Here is a 27,876-nt window from a genome sequence, read left to right as displayed (position 1 = left end):
ATACATCTGGCAGTTACTCAGCTAAGCCAGCATTACTGACACAAACTGGTAAATCATACAGGTGGCAGGGGAATCAGGACTATAAGATGTAAGACTTCAATTGAGCTTTAATATAATGTCAGTCACATGTAATAGCAGAGCAGGCACCTTCAACAACCTGCATGGAGTTCAATAATTTTCGAAAGCCTCCCAGTGACCCTAAAGTGGGTGTTACTATAATATGTAAATCTAGACTTCAACTAGAATTTGACACCTGGGTGTGTAAGGAAGGTGTTTGGAGCAAGGTGCCGACTTTCCTGTTGATAATAAGATATGCATAGGATTTTCATATTATTGTGCCACAGTTTTTAGGTGTCACAGGGTTCTTCAGGACAAAGCTAGGGCTGCATGAAGGTACTTTAATATGACCAGATCACTTGTTGGATCACAGCAACGATACTCTGTGCATTTCGATATGCTAGTACAGGAGAGAGGTGCAGATGACAGATCCATGCCTTTCATCACAAAGATCATAGGTGTGCGCAGCCTATTGCATTAGGGTGTGTGTGCACCCAAAGCTCAAACACAATGTATATGTATATATAGATATAGACAGATATAGATCTATATCTATATATATATAGATATATAGATAGATATCTATATATATAGATATCTATCTATATATAGATATATAGATATATATATATCTATTTATCTATATAGATAGATATAGATATATATATATATATAAACAGAGTCTCACAACAGTGTTGTCACATGAAAAGCTATAATAAAATATTTTCAAAAATGTGAGGGGTGTACTCACTTTTTTTAGATACTGTGTGTGTGTAGATATATACAGTATCTCACTAAAGTGAGTACACCCCTCACATTTTTGTAAATATTTTATTATATCTTTTCATGTGACAACACTGAAGAAATGACACTTTGCTACAATGTCAAGTAGTGAATGTACAGCTTGTATAACATTGTAAATTTGCTGTCCCCTCAAAATAACTCAACACACAGCCATTAATGTCTAAACCACTGGCAACAAAAGTGAGTACACCCCTAAGTGAAAATGTCCAAACTGGGCCCAATTAGCCATTTTCCCTCCCCGGTTTCATGTGACTCGTTAGTGTTACAAGGTCTTAGGTGTGAATGGGGAGCAGATGTGTTAAATTTGGTGTTATCGCTCTCACGCTCTCATACTGGTCACTGGAAGTTCAACATGGCACCTCATGGCAAAGAACTCTCTGAGGCTCGGAAAAAAAGAATTGTTGCTCAACATAAAGATGACCTAGGCTATAAGAAGATTGGCAAGACCCTGAAACTGAGCTGCAGCACAGTGGCCAAGCCCATACAGCGGTTTAACAGGACAGGTTTCACTAAGAACAGGCCTCACCATGGTTGACCAAAGAAGTTGAGTGCACATGCTCAGCGTCATATCCAGAGGTTGTCTTTGGGAAATAGACGTATGAGTGCTGCCAGCATTGCTGCAGAGGTTGAAGGGGTTGGGGGTTCAGCCTGTCAGTGCTCAGACCATACACCACACACTGCATCAAATTGGTCTGCATGGCTGTCGTCCCAGAAGGAAGCCTGCTGAAAACAAGCAGACTAAGGACATTACTGGAACCATGTCCTGTGGTCTGATGAGACCAAGATAAGCTTATTTGGTTCAGATGGTGTCAAGCGTGTGTGGCGGCAACCAGGTGAGGAGCACAAAGACAAGTGTGGCTTGTCTACAGTCAAGCATGGTGGTGGGATGTCACGGTCTGGGGCTGCATGAGTGCTGCTGGCACTGGGGAGCTACAGTTGATTGAGGGAACCATGAATGGCAGCATGTACTGTGACATACTGAAGCAGAGCATGATCCTCTCCCTTTGGTGACTGGGCCGCAGGGCAGTAATCCAACATTATAAGGACCCCAAACACACCTCCAAGATGACCACTGCCTTGCTAAAGAAGCTGGGGGTAAAGGTGATAGACTGGCCAAGCATGTCTCCAGACCTAAACCCTATTGAGCATTTGTGGGGCATCCTCAAACGTAAGGTGAAGGAGCACAAGGTCACTAATATCCACTAGCTCAGTGATATCATCATGAAGGAGTGGAAGAGGACTCCAGTGGCAACCTGTGAAGCTCTGGTGAACTCCATGCCCAAGAGGGTTAAGGCAGTGCTGGAAAATAATGGTGGCCACACAAAATATTGACACTTTGGGAAACATATTTTAATGACAACTACAAACCCCAAACCTTACCCCCTCCCCCACATCATTCACCCCAACTTCCAAATCATACACACCGACTTCCACATCATTCACCTTGCATTCTGCACCAGCCACTCTCATGCCCTTCCCACCTCCCCCTCCACCATCATCCAATCCATCCCTCACTCCAGCCGCACTTCTGCTATGCCGAGGAGGGGTTGGCACCACCATACACTCTGGTCCAGCACCCTCCGCTGCCTTCACAACACTAGGAGAAACAATAGGTGCAGACACAGACTTGACAACCACACTTTCTGACACTGACTGGGGAACCAAAGACTGGGGGGACACTGATACCACAGCCGGCATCACAGACACAGATTCTGATGGGACAGAGACACTAGGATCCCCTGGTACAACCTCCGCCAACCCAGACACTTCTCCATCCAGACGGAAAACTTCCTCCACTAACTGGCTTATTGTGCAAAGCCTCAGGGCACCGGCTATAAGGGTGACCAACCTTATCACATAGGTTACATTTAATGATGTTACAGTCCCTCGCCAGATGCCCCAGTTCCTGACACAAAGAACACTTCTGTTCTGGACATTTAGAAGAAGAAATGTCCCTTGACTCCACATTTATGGCACAGCTTAGGTTGACCAGGGTAAAGACGGTAATCCTATCTCTACCAATAAAGGCAGAGGAGGGCAAATGCTGGACCACATTCCCACGCACACTCAACCTCATTGACACTGACCACCCATCCGTTCAGATTCCTCTATTATCCACAATCTTTTTTAGGGGACACAATGTTTCACCAAACCTCCTCAATGAGACCCATAGATCTTCAGGGGGTATAGACTCATTCCTAGTCAAGATGGTCACATATTTAAACAAGCGCTGACGTGAGACAATTTAGGGGTGTACTCACTTTTGTTCCCAGCGGTTTAGACATTAATGACTGTGTGTTGAGTTATCTTGAGGGGACAACAAATTTACACTGTTATACAAGCTGTACACTCACTACTTTACATTGTAGCAAAGTGTAATTTCTTCAGTGTTGTCACATGAAAAGATATAATAAAATATTTACAAAAATGTGAGGGGTGTACTCACTTTTTTGAGATACTGTATATATACACACACACACACACACACGCACACACACACACACACAGTATCTAAAAAAAGTGAGTACACCCCTCACATTTTTGAAAATATTTTATTATAGCTTTTCATGTAACAACACTGAAGAAATGACACTTTGCTACAATTATTATTATACAGGTTTTATATAGCGCCAACAGTTTGCACAGCGCTTTACAACATGAGGGCAGACATTAAAGTTACATTACAATTTGGTACAAGAGGAATCAGAGGGCCTTGCTCGTTAGAGCTTACAATCTAAAAAGGAAGGGTCAATTGATACAAAAGGTAATAGCTGTGGTGGGATGAGCTGATGGAGGAAGTAAAACAGTGTTAGAAGCAGGATAGGCTCCTTTGAAGAGAAGGGTTTTCAGGGATTGCCTAACGATGGATAGATTAGGGGACAGTCAGACAGATTGGGGTAGGGAGTTCCAAAGGATGGGAGAAGCTCTGGAGAAATCCTGGAAGCGAGCATGGGAGGAGTTGACAAGGGAGCTAGAGAGCAAGAGGTCTTGGGATGACCAAAGAGAGCGGCTTGGTTGGTATTTTGGGACTAGGTTAATGATGTAGCTGGGGGCAGAGTTATGGATGGCTTTGTAAATGACTGTTAGTACTTTGAATTTTATTCTTTGGGTGAGTGGAAGCCAGTGCTACAATGTAAAGTAGTGAGTGTACAGCTTGTATAACAGTGTAAATTTGCTGTCACCTCAAAATAACTCAACACACAGCCATTAATATCTAAACTGCTGGAAACAAAAGTGAGCACACCCCAAAGTGAAAATGTCCAAATTGGGCTCAATTAGCCATTTTCCCTCTCCGGTGTCATGTGACTCATTAATGTTACAAGGTCTCATGTGTTTATGGGGAGCAGGTGTGATAAATTTGGTGTTATCGCTCTCGCTCTCTCATACTGGTCACTGGAAGTTTAACATGGCACCTCATGGCAAAGAACTCTCTGAGGATCTAAAAAAGAAAAAGAATTGTTGCTCTACATAAAGATGGCCTGGGCTATAAGAAGATTGCCAAGACCCTGAAACTAAGCCGAAGGTGGCCAAGACCATATAGCGGTTTAACAGGACAGGTCCCATTCAGAACACTGCACACTGCATTAAATTAGTCTGCATGGCTGTCGTCCCAGAAGGAAGCCTCTTCTAAAGATGATGCACAAGAAAGCCCACAAACAGTTTGCTAAAGACAAGCAGACTAAGGACATGGATTACTGGAACCATGTCCTGTGGTCTGATGGAGGAGTGGAAGAGGACTCCAGTGGCAACTTGTGAAGCTCTGATGAACTCCAAGCCCAAGAGGGTTAAGGCAGTGATGGAAAATAATGGTGGCCACTCAAAATATTGACAATTTGGACATTTTCACTTAGGGGTGTACTCACTTTTATTGTCAGCGGTTTAGACATGTTGAGTTATTTTGAGGGGACAGCAAATTTACACTGTTATACAAGCTGTACACTCACTACTTTACGTTGCAGCAAAGTATAATTTCTTCAGTAGAGCAGTGGACTGTGCCAGTAGGGCAGATGCTGGTGTCAATAGAGCAGTGGACGGTGTCAGTAGGGCAGAGGGTGGTGTCAGTAGGGCAGAGGTTGGCGTTAGTAGAGTAGTGGACGTGTTAGTAGGGTAGAGGCTGGTGTTTATAGTTTATTTTTATTCTTTTTTTTCTTTACTACTTTTTTGCAATTTTTTTTTTTTTTTTACAATAATTTATTATTTTTAATTTTACAATTTTTTAGGAGCCCCATTGGGGGCTTTGGTGATATATCAGGGGTCTAAACAGACCCCTGATATCTCACTTTTGAGACAGAGAAAGGGACTGAGGACAGAGATTCACCAGTTTCTTTCTCTGCAGCCAAGCAGCAAGGGAAATTTATGCAGCACAGGGTGATTAGGGTGTTGTCAGAAACCATGAATCAGACAGACAGTTAAATCACACTAGTTTCATAATAATAAAAAAAGGTAAATAGAGTAAACGTAGTAAAAACATAGCCAGAGTTCAGGAACCGGAACGAATAGTCAGACAAGCCAAAACATCAGGGAGCCAGAGATGAGCGTAGTAGAACAGCAAGCAGGATCTAGAGCCAGAAGGAATGTCAGCCAAGCAAGTCTTTACCAGGAACACAGGAGAGCGTCTCTAGACATGTGACCAGGGTGAAGGCAGAGATCATCTGGACTGGAAGGCTTAAGTAAGAAGGACTGATGAACAGGATATCATCAATAGGTGAGTCAATAGGTGAGTCCCTGTGGAGAGATAGGAGCTGGCAATTAGCAGACAGCTTAGAGGCCAGCTTTGATAAGGAAGGGCTGAGCCCAGTCCTGACAGTACCCCCTCCTCAATGACCCCCTCCCCCTCGGAGGACAACCAGGCTTGAGGGGAAAACATCTATGGAAATCACAGAGGAGGACAGGGGTATGTACGTCTGAGGATGAGACCCAAGAACGTTCCTCCGGACCGTACCCTTTCCAATGCACCAGGTAATATAGGCACCCACGGAACCTACGGGAGTCAACAATGCACTGTACTTCATACTCCTCATGGTTCTCAATCTGTACAGGGTGAGAACGAGGCACCGAGGTGGTAAAGCGGTTGCAGACCAAAGGTTTTAATAAGGAGACATACATTTGAAATACGCATATTAGAAGGAAAGTCTAATACGCAAGCCACTGGGTTAATCCTGCAAAGAATACGGAAAGGCCCAATAAACCGAGGTGCGAACTTCAGAGAAGGAACACGGAGTCGGAAGTTGCAAGATGACAGCCAGACCCTGTCCCCAACCTGGTAGGAAGGCACAGGCAGGCGTCTGCGGTCAGCATGGAGTCTGTACCTATCATTAGCATGTCGCAAAGCCTCCTAGACTTGTGCCCAAGTGGAACAAAGACCACGGAGATGCTCCTCTAACGCAGGAATATTCTGTGGAACAAATGAGTCAGGCAACATGGTAGGTTGGAAACCATAGTTCGCCATAAACGGGGACAACTGGGAAGCATAATTCAAGGCACCATTGTGAGCAAACTCCGCCCACGGGAAGAGGTCTGACCAGTTGTTATGATGGTCAGAAATATAGCAACGTAGGAATTGCTCCAAGGACTGATTGGCTCGTTCTGCGGCCCCATTAGACTGCGGGTGATACGCAGAGGAGAAAGCAAGCTAAATTCCCAACTGTGCACAAAAGGCTCGCCAGAACCGGGGCACAAACTGGCTACCCCTGTCCGAGACAATCACCTTGGGTAGCCTATGTAAGCAAAAGATCTCCCAAGCAAAAATGGAAGCCAGTTCCTTAGAAGTGGGTCACTTCTTAAGTGGAATACAATGGGACATTTTCGAGAAACCGGTCAACCACCATAAGGATAACTGTGTTGCCCTGGGAGTTGGGTAACTCCACAATGAAATCCATAGACAGGTGGGTCCAGGGCCTCTCTCCATTGGGTATGGGTTGTAGGAGGCCCACTGGAAGGTGTCGTGAAGTCTTACTCTGAGCACACACGGAACAGGCAGCTATGAAGGCTGTTACATCAGCACGTAGACTAGGCCACCTGTCAGGAAAAGTTCCATCCGCTGGTAATATGTCATTTGGCATGCAGTACTGAGGTCCACCAGCAGGTGTCTCCTGGCAGTTTGGAACTGTCAGGAGAGCTTTTCCCTGCTGATGTTATATCATCTTTGGGCCGCAGTACTGGCGTCCACCAGCGGATGGATCCTGGCAGTATGGAGCAGACAGTACCTCCTACAATCAGGTGTCACTTGAGGCCAATCACAGGCCTATAAATACCTGGCAAGCAATCACGTTTGCCTTGGTTTCTTCCTTGTGCCCTGACCTGCTAGCTTGTGATCTCATCCTGATCCCGATTCTGAACCTGTTCCTGTGCCCTGAACCTGTGACCCGTGTATCTGATCCTGTCTCCCTGTCCCGATCCCTATCCTGTCCCACCTGTTACCTTGCATCCCTGCCTGCAGTCTGGTCCATCCATCCTCTCCCTGTTCTGTGTTCCTGACCCCATCTGCTGATCTTCCTGTGTATGACCTTGGCCTGGCTTATGTTTATGTCTCCAGAACATCCCGTTCATCTGCTGATCTGCTGTGTATGACCCTGGCCTGGCTATTGTTTATGATCCTGGTATTTGTAATTTATTGTACTTATCTGTCTGTTGTTATTTGTGGGTCTCTGTCTGTTGGTTGGTTATTGCACTGTGTCATATTGGAGGTGGTTGTACTATATTATTCACTTACTTTAATAACTTATTATATTTTCACTTATATACGTTTTGGTGTCCTCTGTCACTGTCAGGGGCATATCAGTGGCCGTCGGGCAAATATGCGTGCACGCAGGTGCCACAAGAAGCTCTTCCAGGACAATTCTGCTTAATTCCCCACCAGGGGGCGCCGGAGCGCTCCCGTGTGTGCCCGTTCGCACGTTCGTGAGTGCGCGCGCGCGCCCGTTCGCGCTAGCGCTGTTTTGGCACCAAGGGCCCTTTAAAAGGGTGACAGGTGCTTCTGTCAGGTGCTGTTTGTCTGCAGCTCTGTACCTGAGTTCCTGTTCTCCGCCTGATTTGTATTTGCTAGTGACCCGGCTACGTCTGACCATTCTCCAGTCTCCAATCCGACCTGGCTTGTCTGACCTTGTTTATCTGATTACCTGTTGCCGAACTCCTGCCTGCCTGACTATTCCTGGATCATCCCTTTGTTCATACCTGCCTGATCTCCTGCTGAACGGACTGTCTGACTTTGCTTTTGCCTGTGTCCTGTGACGCTGCTCCCAGCCTGCTTGTCAAGCATCCTGCCGCTGCCTTCTCAGCTACCTGCCTGCCTACCGGCCTACATCTGCCTATCTGCATCCGCAGCTCAGCCATCCCTGAGGGGCATCCTTCCAGATCATCATCTGCTTCTGCTGGAACCGCATCAGGCCCTCCTACCCACTGTGCTCAAGAGACCACTGTTCCCACTTCCAGTGGCTCCTGAACCAGCGCTTAAGAGAGGTCTCCTTCCACCAGTCAGGCTCAACTACCAGGTACCTTACAGTACAAACAGCCATGACTGAGCCTGCAGGAGAGACCTCTCCCATCAAGGAGATCTGTACGCACCTAGCAGCACTTACCCAGGCAGTGCAGACCTTACAAGACAGTTACAACAGACTGGAGGGTCAAGTATTGAACCTCAGTGGACCCAGTAGTGTGGCCCCTACTTCTGCAGCCGCTCCAGTACAGGCTGCTGCACCGCCCGCTGTGGTTATGCTCCCACCTGAGCCAAGAGTGCCTACCCCCGAAAAGTTTTCTGGTGATCGAACAACATTTTTGGCCTTCCGCAGCGCTTGCCAACTCTATTTTGCTCTACAGCCACGGACTTTTTCCTTGGAGGTTACCAAGGTGGGATTTGTTATATCCCTTCTTCAGGGGGAACCCCAGACCTTGGGCCCACCGCCTGCTTGAAACCAACGCTACACAGGTCCAGTCCTTGCCTGCCTTCTTTGAAGCCATGGCCCAGCTTTATGAGGACCCTCAACGGACTGCTACCGCTGAGGCAGCTTTGTTCGCGCTCCAGCAAGGCCGTAGGCCGGCCGAGGACTATGTAACAGACTTTCGACGCTGGAGCGCGGACACTCAATGGAACAACGCAGCCTTACGTCACCAGTTCCGCATGGAGCTATCTGAAGGTCTGAAGGATGAGCTTGCTCGGGTAGGGATGCCTGAAACCCTTGAGGAACTCATCGCCATTACCATCCAGATTGACCGACGCCTTCGTGAGCGCCGGTCTGAACGCTCTTCCCAACAAACACGCCCTATGTGGATGACTGCAATAGCTCCGGTTCCTGCCTCCCGATACCTACCTTCTGCTTACCCGAGCCCAGTCACCCAAACAACCGAGGCTCCCGAACCTATGCAACTGGGACTTATGCGTGCTACCCTGACCCCAGAGGAACGGGCGCGCAGGCGCCAGTTAAACCTCTGTCTCTACTGTGGTGGGACGGGCCACTATGTGAACAACTGTCCAGTAAAGACTCGTAAGTGCTTTTCTTCTACTCCGACCAGTTTATCCGCTTTAACCGCCAATACAACTCAACTTGTCCTCCCTCTCTCATTACAGCTCCAGGGAAGAACAATCCAGGTCAACGCCATTGTTGATTCTGGGGCATGTAGCTGCTTTGTGGACTCTGCTTTTGCCACCCAACAGAATCTGCCTTTAAAGAACAAGACACACAGACTCTCAGTTTTCTTGGCCGATGGGTCCCACATAAGATCTGGACAGGTCTCTCAAGAAACCCTTCCTCTGTCTGCCACCTGCTCATCCCAGCATCAAGAGATCCTAACCCTGGATGTTATTTCATCTCCACTATTTCCAATCATTTTGGGCATGCCCTGGCTCCAGGCCCACAACCCTCTTGTTAACTGGGTCATGGGCGAGATCAAGTTCCAGTCACCCTATTGCCAAAGACATTGTCTACCAGAATCCTCTAAACCTGCTGCTACCTTACTTTGTATGGACATTGATCCAGACCTGCTCCAAGATGTACCAGAAGTCTATCGGGAATTTGCGGATGTGTTCAGCAAGAAGGGGGCAGACACCCTGCCTCCCCATCGTCCCTATGATTGCCCAATTGAGCTGTTTCCTGGGGCTGAGATTCCTTTTGGACGCATTTTTCCGCTGTCCGAAAAGGAGCAAGAGGCACTTAAGGTTTACATAAATGAAAACCTCGAAAAAAGCTTCATCCGACCTTCCACTTCACCAGCTGGTGCCGGAATATTTTTTGTTTCTAAGAAGGATCAGTCTCTTCGCCCCTGTGTGGACTATCGGGAGTTAAACAACATTACAGTCAAAAACCGTTACCCGCTGCCACTGATACCTGAACTGTTCCAGAAGCTGAGGTCTGCTACTATCTTTACCAAGCTGGATCTGAGAGGGGCCTACAATCTGGTCCGCATTCGGGCCGGGGACGAGTGGAAAACGGCTTTCAGGACCCGTTTCGGACACTATGAATATTTCGTCATGCCCTTTGGTCTATGCAATGCTCCCGCCACGTTCCAGCATCTGGTCAATGATGTGTTTAGAGATTTCCTGGACATCTTTTTAATTGTCTATCTGGATGACATTCTAATCTTCTCCAGTTCACTTGAGCAACATAGGGAACATGTCCGTAAAGTCTTGACCCGACTCCGTTTGCACAGACTATATGCTAAGGCGGAGAAGTGCGAATTCGAACAGAAGGAGATTCAGTTCCTGGGGTTAGTGATCTCCCCAACTGGCATCAAAATGGATCCTCAGAAGGTATCTGCTGTGTTAGAGTGGTCAGCACCCATGGACTCATTGGGTTCGCGAACTTTTATAGGAAGTTCATTAGGGGGTTTTCTGCTATCATCTCCCCCATCACACAGCTAACCAAGCAGAACTCTCGCTTCCATTGGAACCCAGAAGCCCAGAGGGCCTTTGAAGAATTAAAGAAACGTTTTACATCAGCTCCGATCCTTAGCCATCCGGATCCATCCTTACCTTTTATCCTGGAGGTTGATGCATCCGAAGTAGCCGTGGGTGCTGTTATTTCCCAACGACAAGGCAACAAGGACCTGATGCACCCCGTAGGATTCTTTTCTAGGAAACTTTCACCGGCTGAGCGGAACTATGATGTGGGGGATCGAGAGCTACTCGCTATCAAGACAGCTTTGGAGGAATGGAGGTACTTGCTAGAAGGCGCAGTTCATCCAGTACTGATTTATACAGACCACAAGAATCTTGAGTATCTAAGATCTGCCAAGAGGTTAAAACCCAGACAGGCCCGTTGGGCTCTATTTTTCACACGGTTCTGTTTCCACATTACCTACCGGCCCGGATCCAAAAACGTAAAACCGGACGCGCTGTCGCGCATGTTTGATAACCCTAAAGACTTTTCTGTACCTGACACTATCTTGCCGGCAAATAGCTTCCTTCTTCTTCAAACAGATCTTCTGTCCATGATCAGAGAAGCATCTCCAGAACCTTCAAGTCTTCAAGGATCCTCTTTAACACCTCGTGATGGACTTTTGTGGAGAGGAAGTCAAATTTTCGTACCGGAGAGCGCCCGAGTCAAGGTGCTGACACTTCTGCATGACCACCCACTTGCAGGACATTTTGGGGTACGTAAGACCCTTGAGCTGGTGCAACGCACCTTTTGGTGGCCTAACCTAAAGGAATTCTGCAAGAAATATGTCAACTCATGTTCTGTCTGCATCCAGAATAAGACTCCCAGGAACAGAGCTTGGGGATTACTGAGACCATTGCCTATACCAGATAGGCCCTGGAGGATGATAGCAATGGACTTTATAGTAGAACTGCCTTGCTCTGAAGGATGTTCGGCGATCCTTGTGGTTGTCGACCGGCTGTCCAAAATGGCCCACTTTGTGCCCCTAAAGGGAACACCCTCTGCTGTGGAGACGGCCCGTGTGTTCATTAAGGAGATTGTCAGGCTACATGGAATCCCTGCAAATATAGTGTCCGATAGGGGGGTGCAGTTTACATCACATTTTTGGAGAGCGCTTTGTGAGATCCTGAAAATTGAACTAGCCCTGTCCTCAGCATACCATCCCCAAACAAATGGGCAAACTGAAAGGACAAATCAGACACTGGAGCAGTACATAAGGTGTTTTACATCTTTTGTGCAGGATGATTGGGTATCTCTGCTGCCCCTAGCGGAATTCGCTTATAACAATGCCAGCCACTCTGCTACCGGTCAATCCCCTTTCTTTTCCAACTATGGTTTTCATGCATCTTTTTTACCAGATTTTCTTTCAGAATCCCCAGTTCCAGCGGTCCAGGACACAGTGCAGTTCCTTAGTCATAATAACCAAATCTTACGGGAAGCGATATCCAAGGCACAAGCGGACAACAAAAGGTTTTTTGATCAGAAAAGAAGAGGAGACCTAAACCTTCAGCTTGATGACAAGGTATGGCTGTCTACTGATAATATTAGATTAACCTGTCCTACTAAGAAGCTTGCTCCTAAATTCATTGGGCCTTTCCCTGTGAAAAGAAAGATTAATGAGGTGTCCTATGAATTGTGTTTACCTGATTCACTCAAGATCCACCCTGTGTTTCACGTGTCACTCTTGAAACCTGCTGTAGATGATCCTTTTCCTGACAGGGGCACCAGGGTCCCTGAACCGGTTCTGGTGGACGGCAACGAGGAATATGAAGTGGAGGCCATCCTTGATTGCAGAAAGAGATCTGGGCAAGTACAGTTTTTGATTAAATGGAAGGGGTATGGTCCTGAAAATAATTTGTGGGAACCTGACTGTAATATTCATGCCAGACGTTTGATCCATGCTTACTTCTCTGCTCATCCTGAAAAGAAGGGTATTCTGGGCATCCGGAGGCTGCCCGTTGGGAGGGGGCAATGTCAGGGGCATATCAGTGGCCGTCGGGCAAATATGCGTGCACGCAGGTGCACAAGAAGCTCTTCCAGGACAATTCTGCTTAATTCCCCACCAGGGGGCGCCGGAGCGATCCCGCGTGTGCCCGTACGCGCGTTCGCGAGTGTGCCCGTGCGCGCGCCCGTTCGCGCTAGCGCTGTTTTGGCACCAAGGGCCCTTTAAAAGGGTGACAGGTGCTTCTGTCAGGTGCTGTTTGTCTGCAGCTCTGTACCTGAGTTCCTGTTCTCCGCCTGATTTGTATTTGCTAGTGACCCGGCTACGTCTGACCATTCTCCAGTCTCCAATCCGACCCGGCTTGTCTGACCTTGTTTATCTGATTACCTGTTGCCGAACTCCTGCCTGCCTGACTATTCCTGGATCATCCCTTTGTTCATACCTGCCTGATCTCCTGCTGAACGGACTGTCTGACTTTGCTTTTGCCTGTGTCCTGTGACGCTGCTCCCAGCCTGCTTGTCAAGCATCCTGCCGCTGCCTTCTCAGCTACCTGCCTGCCTACCGGCCTACATCTGCCTATCTGCATCCGCAGCTCAGCCATCCCTGAGGGGCATTCTTCCAGATCATCATCTGCTTCTGCTGGAACCGCATCAGGCCCTCCTACCCACTGTGCTCAAGAGACCACTGTTCCCACTTCCAGTGGCTCCTGAACCAGCGCTTAAGAGAGGTCTCCTTCCACCAGTCAGGCTCAACTACCAGGTACCTTACAGTCACAGATCACACGGTTCTGGTCACACCTGTTCATGACACCACCAGAATTGGGAAATGGCCCAAAAGAGTTGATTTTTCCCAGGGTGGTCAGCAGCCTTGGGAGAATGGTAAGTCTGAAGCACGGCAGTATGGAGACTCTCTGGGACAAAGCAGCGGTCACAAGGTTTCTCAGGAGGAGTATGGACCTGAGCAGCAAGAATTTTGTCACCCAAAGGAGAAGTGAGACTGGTGCGAATTGTAGCCAGAATACGATTAGGAGGAATCACAGGAACCGGAAGTGACTCCATCTTGGAAGTGGAGGGAAATTGTCGTGACAAAGCGTCAACCCTTACCCTAGTACTGGCTAAGAATGAGACAATGTAATTGAAACTAGACAAGAAAAGACTAGACTAGACTAGAAACTAGACACCTACAAGGAGGCACCATTCCTTCCACTGACACCAACAGTGGGGCAACCATTCCTCTCGCCAACAATGGGATATTTTTTCTTACACTGACACCAAAGATAAGGCACCATTTCCCCCCACTAATACCAATGATGGGGCACTATTCTTCCTTTTACTGACTACAGGCAGTATGTAATTTGTTTACTCCCACTGACACTGGGGCATTTTATACTCCCACTGGCCACTCCGACCCCCTGAAGTCTGAATGACAGTAAACTGGCCCATTGTTTAAAAAGTTTGGAGACCCCTGGCCTAGATTTACAGGTCTGCTAATGGCAATACACAGCTGCCTACATATCACTCTGACCTCTGTCAGTAACTCTTTGCTTGTATAATCAAGGCATCAAACTGCTGCCCTGCCTATTAGTGAACAGTCCAGTTGGGTCCTCATTTTTTTCTGTCTTCAAACATTTGTGTGATTTTGTTGGTGGACTGGTATACTGTGTGCTTACAATTCTCTCCCCCCTCCCCCCATAGATGTACTAACACAGAGTGGATGAACTGTCTCCATCCACCTCTCTGGTACCTAAACTTGTTAGTGTGATACTAATAAGGCTAGAACGTCAATTAGGTAATTGAACAGGTGGCTCAAGACCGCTGGCCGGCAGCACAGAGTATACATATGGTTTTGGCTTCTCCTGCTTTCCTTTCATGTATGATTTATTTAATTTTTTTTTCAAACAGAATGCATAATCCAAGCAGCGATTGTTGGTTCCAGATGTCAGATGTAAAAAAAAAACTGCATATATCAAGAGGTCCCTGGTAAAAATGTGAAAAAAAATTTGTCTCACTACTCTTCTAAACTGAAATGTTAGGGATTTGTGCATATTAGCAGCATATGCAAGGTTATTTATGTACATTTATATAGCCCAAAAGCATCCCAAATACACCATAGATTTGTTAAACTAAAACCTTAAACTGCAAAAATCTATTAAAAATGCTTGTATATACTGTATGTATAAAATGTATACCTTGTGAGATTGAAAAAAAAATACCTGAGTGTGTTGGAGCTATTTAAAACATGATTCAGTAATTTTACAGTTGGTGTGAAACCAGTGCCAGCTACCAGAAGAAAAATATCCTCAACTTCATCAACTTGGGAAGTCTTAAAACATCCTCGTGGGTTGCTCATTAAGATGTTGTCACCTGCGCCAATAAAAAGGACATTCAGATATTCAATAATGTATAGTTCTGGGCTTCTTTAAAAATTTACCTTCTGTAACTGAAAATAATATTACATGTGTCTTGTGCAAAGTAAAAATTAGTTTACGGTTTTGAATGGTTTTGGTCTCTGCTGACCCTGTTCAGACCGTTTATGTAAAAAAAACAAAAGAGCCACTAAATAAACCAAAAATTTTAAAAGTTCCCCACAAATACATCTAATGCTCTGAATGACATTTGCATCACAAACTCCAGTAAGCAAGCAAAATCTCTTTCTAAATATTAAAGCAAAAACCCCTACAAAAGAATACACATTTTTAGAGTATTGTAAACAAAACTGGATTGCAGTTAGAGTTTTCCCCTTACTTTGATCATGTTTTTCCACTACTCTGTGCACATCCTATTTACTCGTATAAACTTCCTGCAGATTATGTGCATGCTGCAGTTGCAGCTGAACCTCACAGTTTTATTGCAGTTACTATGGCTTGTAGCTGAACTCAGAACCTTGCAGGAATGGGCAATCATGCCACAACTAAACTGAGTAACTCAACTTCATTGAGAAGAGGCATTTAAGAGGCTTTGACCACCTTGTATAAATACATAAATTGTCCATATATTAAACTTGGTGCAAAGGTGTTTAACTTTAGGGTATTTTCAAAAGACAAGGGGGGATGCATTGCGTCTGGAGGAAAATAGGTTCAACTTCTGAAAACGAGAAGGCTTGTTCACAGCAAGAGCTGTGCAAATGTGGAAAAGACTTCTTTGGGAGGTATTTCTAGACAGCTCTGTAGACTGCTTAAAAAATGCTGGATGTATTTCTAAGTGCACAGAAAATAACTGGCTATTATTATTTATAAGTAATAACACCATAGATTGTTGATCCAGGGAATAGCCTTAAGGGATCAGAAAAGATTTTGCCCTGTCTAAATAAAATTACAAGGTTATTGTTTGCCTTCCTCTGGATCAATTACAGGTTTAAAGTTATATTTATGCGGGTTTTGATTTATTTATTTAATTAGTTTTTTCTTTATTGGTTGAACTAGATAGAGTTTAGTTTTCAACCTATGTAACTATGTAAGGGTTACATAGTTATGCTTGAAAAATGAAAACGTTACCCTGAAAAATGAATGGCCTGTGGATATATGGATATATGCTGTAAACATTCGACCTATACAAAAGAGTACTAAACATATCAACTCTGTAGAAACATCTTAAACATACAGTGGGGACGGAAAGCGACCTATACAAAAGAGTACTAAACATATCAACTCTGTAGAAACATCTTAAACATACAGTGGGGACGGAAAGCATTCAGACCCCCTTAAATTTTTCACTCTAAAATCATTTAAGTTCATTTTTTTCCTCATCAATGTACACACAGCACCCCATATTGACAGAAAAACACAGAATTGTTGACATTTTTGCAGATTTATTAAAAAAGAAAAAGTGAAATATCACATTGTCCTAAGTATTCAGACCCTTTGCTCAATATTTAGTAGAAGCACCCTTTTGATCTAATATAGCCATGAGTCTTTATGGGAAAGATGCAACAAGTTTTTCACACCTGGATTTGGGGATCCTCTGCCAATCCTCCTTGCAGATCCTCTCCAGTTCTGTCAGGTTGGATGGTAAACGTTGGTGGACTCCAGAGATGCTCAATTGGGTTTAAGTCAGGGCTCTGGCTGGGCCATTCAAGAACAGTCACGGAGTTGTTGTGAAGCCACTCCTTCGTTATTTTAGCTGTGTGCTTAGGGTCATTGTCTTGTTGGAAGGTAAACCTTCGGCCCAGTCTGAGGTCCTGGGCACTCTGGAGAAGGTTTTCGTCCAGGATATCCCTGTACTTGGCTGCATTCATCTTTCCCTCGATTGCAACCAGTCGTCCTGTCCCTGCAGCTGAAAAACACCCCCACAGCATGATGCTGCCACCACCATGCTTCACTGTTGGGACTGTATTGGACAGGTAATGAGCAGTGCCTGGTTTTCTCCACACATCCTGCTTAGAATTAAGGCAAAAAGTTCAATCTTGGTCTCATCAAACCAAAGAATCTTATTTCTCACCATCTTGGAGTCCTTCAGGTGTTTTTTAGCAAACTCCATGCAGGCTTTCATGTGTCTTGCACTGAGGAGAGGCTTCCGTCGGGCCACTCTGCCATAGAGCCCCGACTGTTGGAGGGCTGCAGTGATGGTTGACTTTCTACAACTTTCTCCCATCTCCCAACTGCATCTCTGGAGCTCAGCCACAGTGATCTTTGGGTTCTTCTTTACCTTTCTCACCAAGGCTCTTCTTCCCCTGATAGCTCAGTTTGGCCGGACAGCCAGCTCTAGGAAGGGTTCTGGTCATCCCAAACGTCTTCCATTTAAGGGTTATGGAGGCCACTGTGCTCTTAGGAACCTTAAGTGCAGCAGAAATTTTTTGTAACCTTGGCCAAATATGTGCCTTGCCACAATTCTGTCTCTGAGCCCTTCAGGCAGTTCCTTTGACCTCATGATTCTCATTTGCTCTGACATGCACTGTGAGCTGTGTGGCTTTCTTAATCAAGTCCAATCAGTATAATCAAACACAGCTAGACTCAAATGAAGGTGTAGAACCATCTCAAGGATGATCAGAAGAAATGGACAGCACCTGAGTTAAATATATGAGTGTCACAGCAAAGGGTCTAAATACTTAGGACCATGTGATATTTCATTTTTTTTTTTAATAAATCTGCAAAAATTTCAACAATTCTGTTTTTCTGTCAATATGGGGTGCTGTGTGTACATTAATGAGGAAAAAAAATGAACTTAAATGATTTTAGCAAATTGCTGCAATATAACAAAGAGTGAAAAAATTAAGAGGGTCTGAATACTTTCCATCCCCATTGTATTTGGTTTACGTGCATAGCTCCCAACTGTCCCTGATTTTGAGGGACTGTCCCTGATTTTGAAGAAAGTCCATCTGTCCCTCTTTCCTCCTCATTTTTCCCTCATTTTGGTCTGATCTATATAGTTGTAGATAAAATGCACTATTTATCTTTCAAAAAGTGTTTCACAGTGCTTAACCCTTCATCCAAATTCAAAAGTCCTGCGTGCGTAAATTTCAAAAGCCAATATAAAGGAATATTGGTAAAAAAAGTGCTTTGTTCTCATCTCAAAAAGTTGCAAGGTATCTAAGTGTTTGGGTTTAGAAAAGTTTAGAAAAGAAAATCACAATCTTTTGAATTTGTTGCCATCATGCAGAGTTTTGTCCATGTCGACTCCACTTTATCTTAACTGTGTTTTCAATGCAAAAAAAAGCTGGATCAAGCTTTTTTTTTCCCTGGCACCATTTTTTTTTAAACTTTAAGCTGGCCATGAATGGATAGAATTACAAATGAAAATTCTCAGAACATTTGAAAGTCGTTTTTGTTTGCTTTTATCATTTGCTTTTGGAATGAATGGATTTTACCGAACAAATACCACAAGCACTGTTAAAAAAAAAATTGTTAAAAATTTGTTAATCCAAGAAAAACTTTTTATCCTGCTCCAAAATTTGTCGTCACTTTGGTCGCAAATGAATGTCGATTTGATCCACTAATTAGAAAAATTAGCAAACTTTCTTAGAAGATTCTTTTTCTAAGAATTTTTAGCTGAAATTCTACCCATCTTTGCCCAACTTTCAGTGGTGAAGTGGCCATTTGAACAAGCATAAATTGCATATAATAAAAATACTTGTGGTTAATTATTTAAACCTTCCAGCACTCAACCATTTCAGCTAAATACCTACAAAGTAAAATTATTATTCTTATTCTTCTTATTATTATTATTCTTTTTTATTCATAAACTTATACTCATAACTTTTCTTAGCATTTCTTGTTAAGAAAAGTTAGGCTTTCGTAGCATGTCCTTGACCACTGTCAAAAGAGAAAAAAAAAAGTGTCTTTAAGAGGAACTACAAGTGAAAAAATAACGGCGTTCTCAAATATGTAACATGAACATTAAATAGACCAAAACATTGGAAGAGACACCTTCACGTGACTACTGTAATTTTAATATTCATATAGAAAATATAAAAACATTACACATTAGTGTCTGTAGCATCCACAAATCCTCCCTCCCCTTTCCCCATAAACCACAAACACCCATAAACCACCCAGAAGACCTATAGTTTTTGGAGGTAGGAAGTCCACATGAGCGTGTAGGTAAATATGAGGAAAATGGATTAAGAATTTGGTAACAGAACTCCCCTCATTTGTCTTGGATACAGGAGGCTTACTTTGGAAATTGTTGGATATATGTTCCCTGAAAACTGTGTTTTGGTTGGTGTGGACGTAGAGCCTCTTTACACGTCCATCCCGTTTGAGGCGGGAATACATGCGTTAAAAATTCCTAGAGAAAAGAGGCTTGATTGTTGTGTGTATGAATTGTGTACCAATAAATAAGTGGATGTTCTTCAGCCCCTAGAAAAACTGTAACAAGACTAAATGTCCCAAACGGGGGGGGGGGGGGGGAAACCAAGAAAAGAATGGGGCTTACTGAAGAGCAAAACATGTGGAATTAATTAATCAGTCAATAATTTATTGGAGTGGTACAAAATTCAAAACACATTGATAAAAGAGTTATGCCCCCTACACGTGGTCGGATTTTCCGACGGAAAATGTATGATAGGACCTTGTTGTTGGAAATTCCGACTGTGTGTAGGCTCCATCACACATTTTCCATCGGATTTTCCAACACACAAAGTTTGAGAGCAGGCTATAAAATTTTCCGACAACAAAATCCGTTGTCGGAATTTCCGATCATGTGTACACAAATCCGACGCACAAAGTGCCACGCATGCTCAGAATAAATAAAGAGATGAAAGCTATTGGCTACTGCCCCGTTTATAGTCCCGACGTGCGTGTTTTAAGTCACCGCGTTCAGAATGATCGGATTTTCCAACAACTTTGTGTGACCGTGTGTATGCAAGACAATTTTGAGCCAACATCCGTCGGAAAAAATCCTAGGATTTTGTTGTCGGAATGTCCGATCAATGTCCGACCGTGTGTACGGGGCATTAGCCTTAACGCTAAAATGCCCTAATTGCAAGTTGCCGACTGGCCTATGTAGGTCAGTCAATGCAACCATAGGCTGGGGGACAAAACAACATATAACAAAACTGTACAAACAACAGCGTGCGGACGCCAGGGAAATTGATGTCTGCACAGCCAACCATCAGTGGGATTCTCCAGCTAATTGCTGTATGTGGCTGTTAGAGCTGACATCAATCCCCCTCGTGGGGCTCGAGCCACATGTGGAAGAGAAGAGGCAGGAAGGGGATAAGGGGTTGGAGCACTAGAAAAACCTGTGGATTGTACTGGGGAAGTGGTCCCATGTATGGTCTATAGCAGTGCTGAATGAGTTGGAAAAATCAGTCCAGTATTATCAATATTGACGTTGGCCAAGTCTATTGATGCATATAACGTTATCGTGTATACTGGTAAGAAGACAATATTCCATCAGTGATCATGAGTGATATTTCCATCAGTAATCAACAACAGCAGCAGGTAGTGTAGATTGTAATATAGATGGTAAACAGAAAGTGGGGACACCAAAGTACATTACCACTTCCGGGTCATGGGTAGACACCATCAGATACTCCGGAGGCCATACAGGTCATACACTCTGTTCTACTCTAACCTGATCTTTGTGGCGTTGGCGTGCTGTTACTGGAAAGTGCACTGTGCTGGCTGACTGATGTGAAACCACAGGTTCGCATCCAATAGTCCTCCGTTGTGGTCACCTTCGCCTGCCGACCGTATTCAGCTCCTTAGCGTGCGGGCCCGCAAGCCTCCATGGGGGATGACGCCGTGGCGTGACGTCCGAATGAAAGTGACGTCGACGTGTTTCACATTGACAGGGTGTGTAGCTTCATCTATGCGGTAGCCCAGTGGCTCGAACTTGGGCTCCCCTTGTCTTGTCAACACAACTAATTTTTGGTGGAATTTTTGGAATTATCTTAAAATAAAAATAATAATAAAAATGGTGCGCTAATTCAAGAAGCTATACAGCAAAAATAGACAAATATGCACGAATGCCTATCCCTAATTTAAAAAAAAAACACAAAACAAAAATTGCAGCTTTGGAGGAGTCGGTAACATCATTTTCGGTCACGGCTGAGACCAGGAAGTAGGGATTTTATTGATACTGCTTGATTTTAACCTAGATGTAAGGTATTATGTTTTAATAAAACAATTTCTTTTGTGAAATTACTATACTATGAAGCTCTTTTTTGTCTTGTATGGCCTATGAATGGAGGAGAGGAGGAGATCCAATACAGCATAGTGGATATTTATCCCTTTGTTTTTGCTATAAGGAGAGGAGTGTGGAATGTGGCTGCTCTTAAAGGATCCATATATTAAAGCCTTGCCAGACCAGCTGTGGATTTCGATGCAGGAGAGGAGAGTGGAACATGAACTGCTGATAAGGATATGTATACCAAAGCGCCACTAGACCTGTTGTGGTCTTTGTTTAACCACTTGCCAACCAGCCGCCGTTATACGGCAGCAGGTTGGCACGTTCCCACAAGTTGCCGTAGGTGTAGAAGAATATATATCGGCCTAAACTGATGAAGATTTTTTTTTTTTTTACACTTCTTTTGGATATTTATTATAGCAAAAAGTTAACAAATTGTTTTTTATTTCAAAATTGTCACTCTTTTGTTGTCTATAGCGCAAAAAATAAAAACCGCAGAGGTGATCAAATACCACCAAAAGAAAGCTCTAATTGTGGGAAAAAAAGAACGTCAATTTTGTTTGGGTACAGTGTCGCACGACCGGCAATTGTCAGTTAAAGAGATGCAGTGCCGTATCGCAAAAAATGGCCTGGTCATTAAGGGGGAAAATCTTACGGTCTGTAAGTGGTTAAGGTGAGCTGCTAGGGCACACTCCTGGTAGATACCTGGATGGTGTTCACAACTTTCAAGAACTGTTTTTTGAGCATGTGATCTTCACATCTCATCGCTTTTTGATGCACAATTACTTTATTATTGGTGACTGATTTTATTATTTTTTATGTAAAATCAGATTAATATCTGCTTTTGATGCAAGCACTTTATCTCCATTTCACATATTATCGCATATTACTGTATTTTTCCTTTTTTTTTAAATTAGGGTAAGTCATTTATGCATATTTGTTTATTTTTGCTATAACAGAACAGTGTAAAATTCGGCCTATAGTACACCACTCAGCGCCACAGAACCTCTAACCACATTCATCCAGATCCTTCAGTAGATAAAAGGACATACAAAGGCTATCTACCAGACCCTCTGAAATAAAAATATAAAAACCAAGGGTAAGGAGAAAAAGAAAAGCAGCTGTTTAAAAAAGCAAATAGATGTAAATGGACAGTATATAAGACATACATATGATATTATAGATAGTCATATACTAAAACAGCGCTATGTTGAACCTAAAACAGAAGTGTGGCCAACTACACACATAAAAAGTCCATTAGACTAGTGCAATATCAGTTGTGATTCAGAGAGTGTTCAAGTAGATCCTAGAGCATGTCACAGCGTGCACCTTCCACCGATCATTCCAACTCCACCATATGTGAACACACTCCCCTTCGGGGGTCAAACTCACCAGAGCTTTAAAAAATCAAAGCATCCAATTAAGAGATATTCTGGACCACCTCAATACAGCACTTCTCTGGGCAATAGGGAGATGCAGGGGCTCCAAACCATTCAAAAAACGAGATAAGGCATATATAGCGTAATTCCGTTTTATTAATGAAAAGCACCCATAACATAAACACTTCCCCAATGCTAGCAACGTACCAGATTATAATAAAAACATAGCAGATTAAATTAATATCACCATGCACCGCACCGTGGCCGTTTGGAACCGGTCTCCGCAATAAACAAAGCGGTGATGACTTCCTCGTTCCGGGTCCGACCTCGATGGAGCGCAAGCGTCACTTCCTGCGTCGTGTAAGCCACGCCCTGACGCGTTTCGTCATATCCTGACTTCGACAGAGGGCGTGATATTGCACTAGTCTAATGGACTTTTTATGTGTGTAGTTGGCCACACTTCTGTTTTATGTTCAACATAGCGCTGTTTTAGTATATGACTATCTATAATATCATATGTATGTCTTATATACTGTCCATTTACAATTATGTTTATTTTTGCTGTTTAGCTTCTTTAATCAGTGCATATTATCGCATATTACTGCAATTTTTGTTTTGTGTTTTTTTTTAAATTAGGGATAGGCATTCATGCATATTTGTCTATTTTTGCTGCATAGCTTTTTGATTTAGCGCACCATTTTTATTATTATTACTTGTGTTAGAGTGTTGAGGTCACTTGCTAATGGTTGCAGCTTTTGCAAGGTAGGAAATATAGTGGAAATACAGAATTTCTGCAAGCCTACTGCGGGGAACACGCTCCTCCACGCCACCAGCAATCACCCGTGGCTCTTTAATAAGGGCATTCCTATTGGTCAATAGGAATTGTTCCAATGTGCAGGACTTTTACCAGGAAAGCAAGGAACTTAGAAGTAGGTTAAGGGCTCGGGGTTACTCTGACTCTATTTTGAAGAAAAGTAAGACACGAGTACTAGCAAAACATATGAGAATATCCTAAATAAAAACAAGGAACAGCACAGGGAGAATCAACCAGGTAATAGGGCCCCAGAGAGAGAAGTGGTAGTGACCACCTATAGTACTCACTGGAACCAGTTGCAATCTTTATTGGAAAGGAACTAGCAGAGAGCTTCCAAAGCATCAGAGGGCTCTCATTGTTTAAAGGTATCAGTCAGGAGAAGGGTACAAAAGATTTTTCAAGGCATTAGATATACCATGGAACACAGTGAAGACGTCATCATCAAGTGGAGAAAATATGGCACAACTGTGACATTACCAAGAACAGGGCATCCCTCCATAATTGATGAAAAGACGAGAAGAAAACTGGTCAGGGAGGATGCCAAGAGGCCTACAGCAACATTAAAAGAGTTGCAGGAATATCTGGCAAATACTGACTGTGTGGTACGTGTGAAAACAATCTACCATATTCTTCATATGTCTGGCCTATGGGGTAGAGGGGCAAACGTTTGGCGCAAAACAACACTGTACATCACCAAAAGAACACCATACCCAGAGTGAAGCATGGTGGTGGCAGCATCATGCTTTGGAGCTGTTTTTCTTCAGCTGGAACAGGGGCCTTAGTCAAGGTAGAGGAAATTATGAGCATTTCCAAATACCAGTCAATATTGGCACAAAATCTTCAGGCTTCTGCTAGAAAGCTGATCACGAAGAGGAACTTCATCTTTCAGCATGACAACGACCAAAAGCATACATCCAAATCAACAAAGGAATGGATTCACCATAAGAAGATTAAAGTTTTGGAATGGCCCGGCCAGAGCCCAGACCTGAATCTGATTGAAAATCTGTGGGGTGATCTGAAGAGGGCTGTGCACAGGAGATGCCCTTGCAATCTGACAGGTTTGAAGTGTTTTTGCAAGGAAGAGTGGGCACATATTGGCAAGTCAAGTTTGCCATGCTGACAGACTCATACCCAAAAAGACTGAGGGCCAGTGCACACCATAGAAATGCAGTCCAAATGCATTCCAGATGCTTTTCTGCATGCGCATTTTTGATGCGTTTTTGATGTAGTCCAGTGCATTTTTTCCCCTCTTTTTTCTTAACCTTAAATAAGGACATGTGTGTTCCAGTACACGGACAGGCAGACCCGATCAGTCTGCTCGTGAGAAAGGGGCCTAAGGTCTTGTTCACACAGGGCATACACACCGTACATCCCTGCAAGGCTGTATTTACCTTTACAGGGATGCAGGTGTTCCATGCATCCCTCTGCAGAAAGTCCCATTGATGTAATTTGGGATGTAGCAACTGCACAAACAGAGCCGTTGCTCCCAATATGATATCCATGTAGGTCCGCGTGCATGTCCCTGAGCTCACACTGTCTGCGTTCGGGGTCATGGATCACACCCACAGGGATGTCAGATTGGGAACAGCAGCTATGTCTGTGCAGCTGTCACATCCCAATTGACAATGGACTGCCTGTATGGGGATGCACGGAACACCTGTGCATCCCTGTGTGGATAAACATGGACCTCCATAGGTGTACACTTTAGTATGTAAACGATGCTTTAGTAGTAATTTAGCAGGAATTTTGTAAGCTATGTTGTGTTTATGTGCACTATTAATGATTTTCGTGTATTTTTAGTGAAAATAGCGATACAACCAACATTTGTGTAATTATTGCAGAGTCCAAAAAATCTGTAGCACTTTTTTATTCTACAGGTCATGTGCTTTCAGAAAATGTATTGTTTGAGGGGTCTTTTCAAATTCTGAAAGTTGTAAGTAAAAAATCGTAACCTCCGGATTTTTAGAGTAAATTGTTTTTATTTACAGTTTTGTGTATCTTCAGTTTTCACCATTTCACAAAAAGGTGCAATTTAAAATGTACAATTATTTGTTATTTAATAACTCAATACAGATTTAGCTTTTATATTTAGAAGGAACTTTGCAGGAATTTTGTAAAATTTGCTGTGTTTATATCTGCTAATAATGATATTAGTGCATTTTTAGTAAAAATATTGTTTTGGTAAACATGTGCACAAATATCGCAGGGCCTTAAAAATCAGTAAGACCTTCCATTTATTCTACTTGTCTTATGCTTTTAGAAAATGTATAGTTTGGGGGGTCTTTTAAAAATTCTAAAAGCTGAAAGTGAAAAATGAAATTTATAGTTTTGTGTACGTTCAGTTTTCACCATTTCGCAAAAAGTTAAAATTTAAAATTTACAAATATTTGTTATTTATTAACTCAATACATGTCAAATTTTTGTATCTAGTAGGAATTTAGAAGAAATGTTGTAAAATTTGCTGTGTTTGTATCTACTAATAATGATTTTAGTGTATTTTTAGAGAAAGTATTGCTTTGGTAAACATTTGCGCAAATATCGCGGGGCCTTAAAAAATCAGTAGCACCTTTTTTATTTACTCCTTTTATTCTACTGGTCTTATGCTTTCAGGAAATATATGGTTTGGGGGGTCTTTAACAAACTCTGAAAGCTGTAAGGGAACAATGAAAATCTTCAGATTTGTAGAGAAATGTGGTTATTTACATTTTTGCGTACGTTAAATTTTCACCATTTTGCAAAAAGGCGTAATTTAAAAGTTACAAATTTTTTTTAGTTTTTGACTCAATACAGGTTAAGTTTTTATATTTAGTAGGAATTTGGCAGGAATTTTGTAAAATTTGCTGTGTTTATAACTGCTAAGAATGATTTTAGAAAATTTTTAGCAAATATATTGTTTTGATAAACATTTGCGCAAATATTGCATGGTGTTAAAATCAGTAGCACCTTCTTTTTATTCTACAGGTCATGTGCTTTCAGAAAATATATGGTTTGGGGGTCTTTAACAAACTCTGAAAGCTGTGAGGGAAAAATGAAAATCTCCAATTTTTTTGAGAAATTTGGATAGTTACATAGTTACATAGTAGGTGAGGTTGAAAAAAGACACGAGTCCTTCAAGTCTAACCTATGTGTGCGATTATATGTCAGTATTACATTGTATATCCTTGTATGTTGCGGTCGTTCAGGTGCTTACCTAATAGTTTCTTCACACTATGAATGCCCCCCTCTCAAGCATCTCTTCTCCAGGGAGAATAAGTTCAGTGCTTTCCTCATAACTAATATCCTCCAGACCCTTTATTAGCTTTGTTGCCCTTCTTTATACTCGCTTTATTTCAAGTACATTCTTCCTGAGGACTGGTGCCCAGAACTGGACAGTATACTCTAGGTGCGGCCGGACCAGAGTCTTGTAGAGCGGGAGAATTATCGTTTTATCTGTGGAGTTGATTCCCTTTTTAATGCATGCCAATATTCTGTTTGCTTTGTTAGCAGCAGCTTGGCATTGCATGCCATTGCTAAACCTATCATCTACTAGGACCCCCAGGTCCTTTTCCATCCTAGATTCCCCCAGAGGTTCTCCCCCCAGTGTATAGATTGCATTCATATTTTTGCCAGTCAAATGCATTATTTTACATTTTTCTACATTGAACCTCATTTGCCATGTAGTCACCCACCCCATTAATTTGTTCAGATCTTTTTGCAAGGTCTCCACATCCTGCGGAGAAGTTATTGCCCTGCGTAGCTCAGTATCATCCGCAAATACAGAGATTGAACTGTTTATCCCATCCTCGAGGTCGTTTATGAACAAATTAAATAGGATTGGTCCCAGCACAGAACCCTGAGTGACCCCACTACCCACCCCTGACCATTCTGAGTTTTTTAAAATTTTTGTGTATGTTCGATTTTCACCATTTCGCAAAAAGGCGCAATCTAAAATTTACAAATAGTGGTTATTTATTAACCTAATACAGGTTAGCTTTTATATTTAGTAGGAACTTTGTAAAATGTGCTGTGTTTTTATCTGCTAATAATGATTTTAGTGTATTTTTTGCGAAAATATTGTTTTGATAAACATTTGCGCAAATATGATTGTGCCCTAAAAATCAGTAGCACCTTATTTGTATTCTATTGGTCATGTACTTTCAGTGAATATATGGTTGAGGGGGGGAGTCTTTAACAAACTCTGAAAGCTGTAGGGGAAAAATAAAAAAGCAATGCAAAAATTGCAAAAATGGCCTGGCCAGCTAAGTTTAAAAGCACAGTGCATGGCAGCGAAAGGGTTAAAGGCTTCTGGATGGTCTCCTGAATGCTGTACTCTGTACAATGGGTTTTGGGTTACATACTCCTGAGCCCTGCATTCTGTATGCTGGACTGCATATTACATGTGCTTTACCACTGCACTCTGTGTGCTGGTCTCTGTGTTACATATTCCTGACCACTGCACTCTGGA

General features: G+C 43.2%; 1 protein-coding gene across 3 annotated transcripts in view; it reads right to left on the bottom strand.

Moving 5' to 3' along the window:
• Positions 1–27,876, bottom strand: part of CYB5R4 (cytochrome b5 reductase 4) — a 353,527-nt gene that overhangs the window by 39,175 nt on the left and 286,476 nt on the right. For all 3 annotated transcript variants that reach the window (XM_073626888.1, XM_073626886.1, XM_073626887.1), the window contains one exon: positions 14,885–15,035. In XM_073626888.1, coding sequence (XP_073482989.1) covers positions 14,885–15,035 — 151 coding nt within the window. The remainder of the gene's footprint in view (positions 1–14,884; positions 15,036–27,876) is intronic.

The sequence above is a fragment of the Aquarana catesbeiana genome, linkage group LG04, assembly GCF_042186555.1.
Source record: "Aquarana catesbeiana isolate 2022-GZ linkage group LG04, ASM4218655v1, whole genome shotgun sequence".
Lineage (NCBI taxonomy): Eukaryota > Metazoa > Chordata > Amphibia > Anura > Ranidae > Aquarana > Aquarana catesbeiana.
Note: the sequence above shows the minus strand (reverse complement) of the source record. Positions and strands in the feature narration are given on the sequence as shown.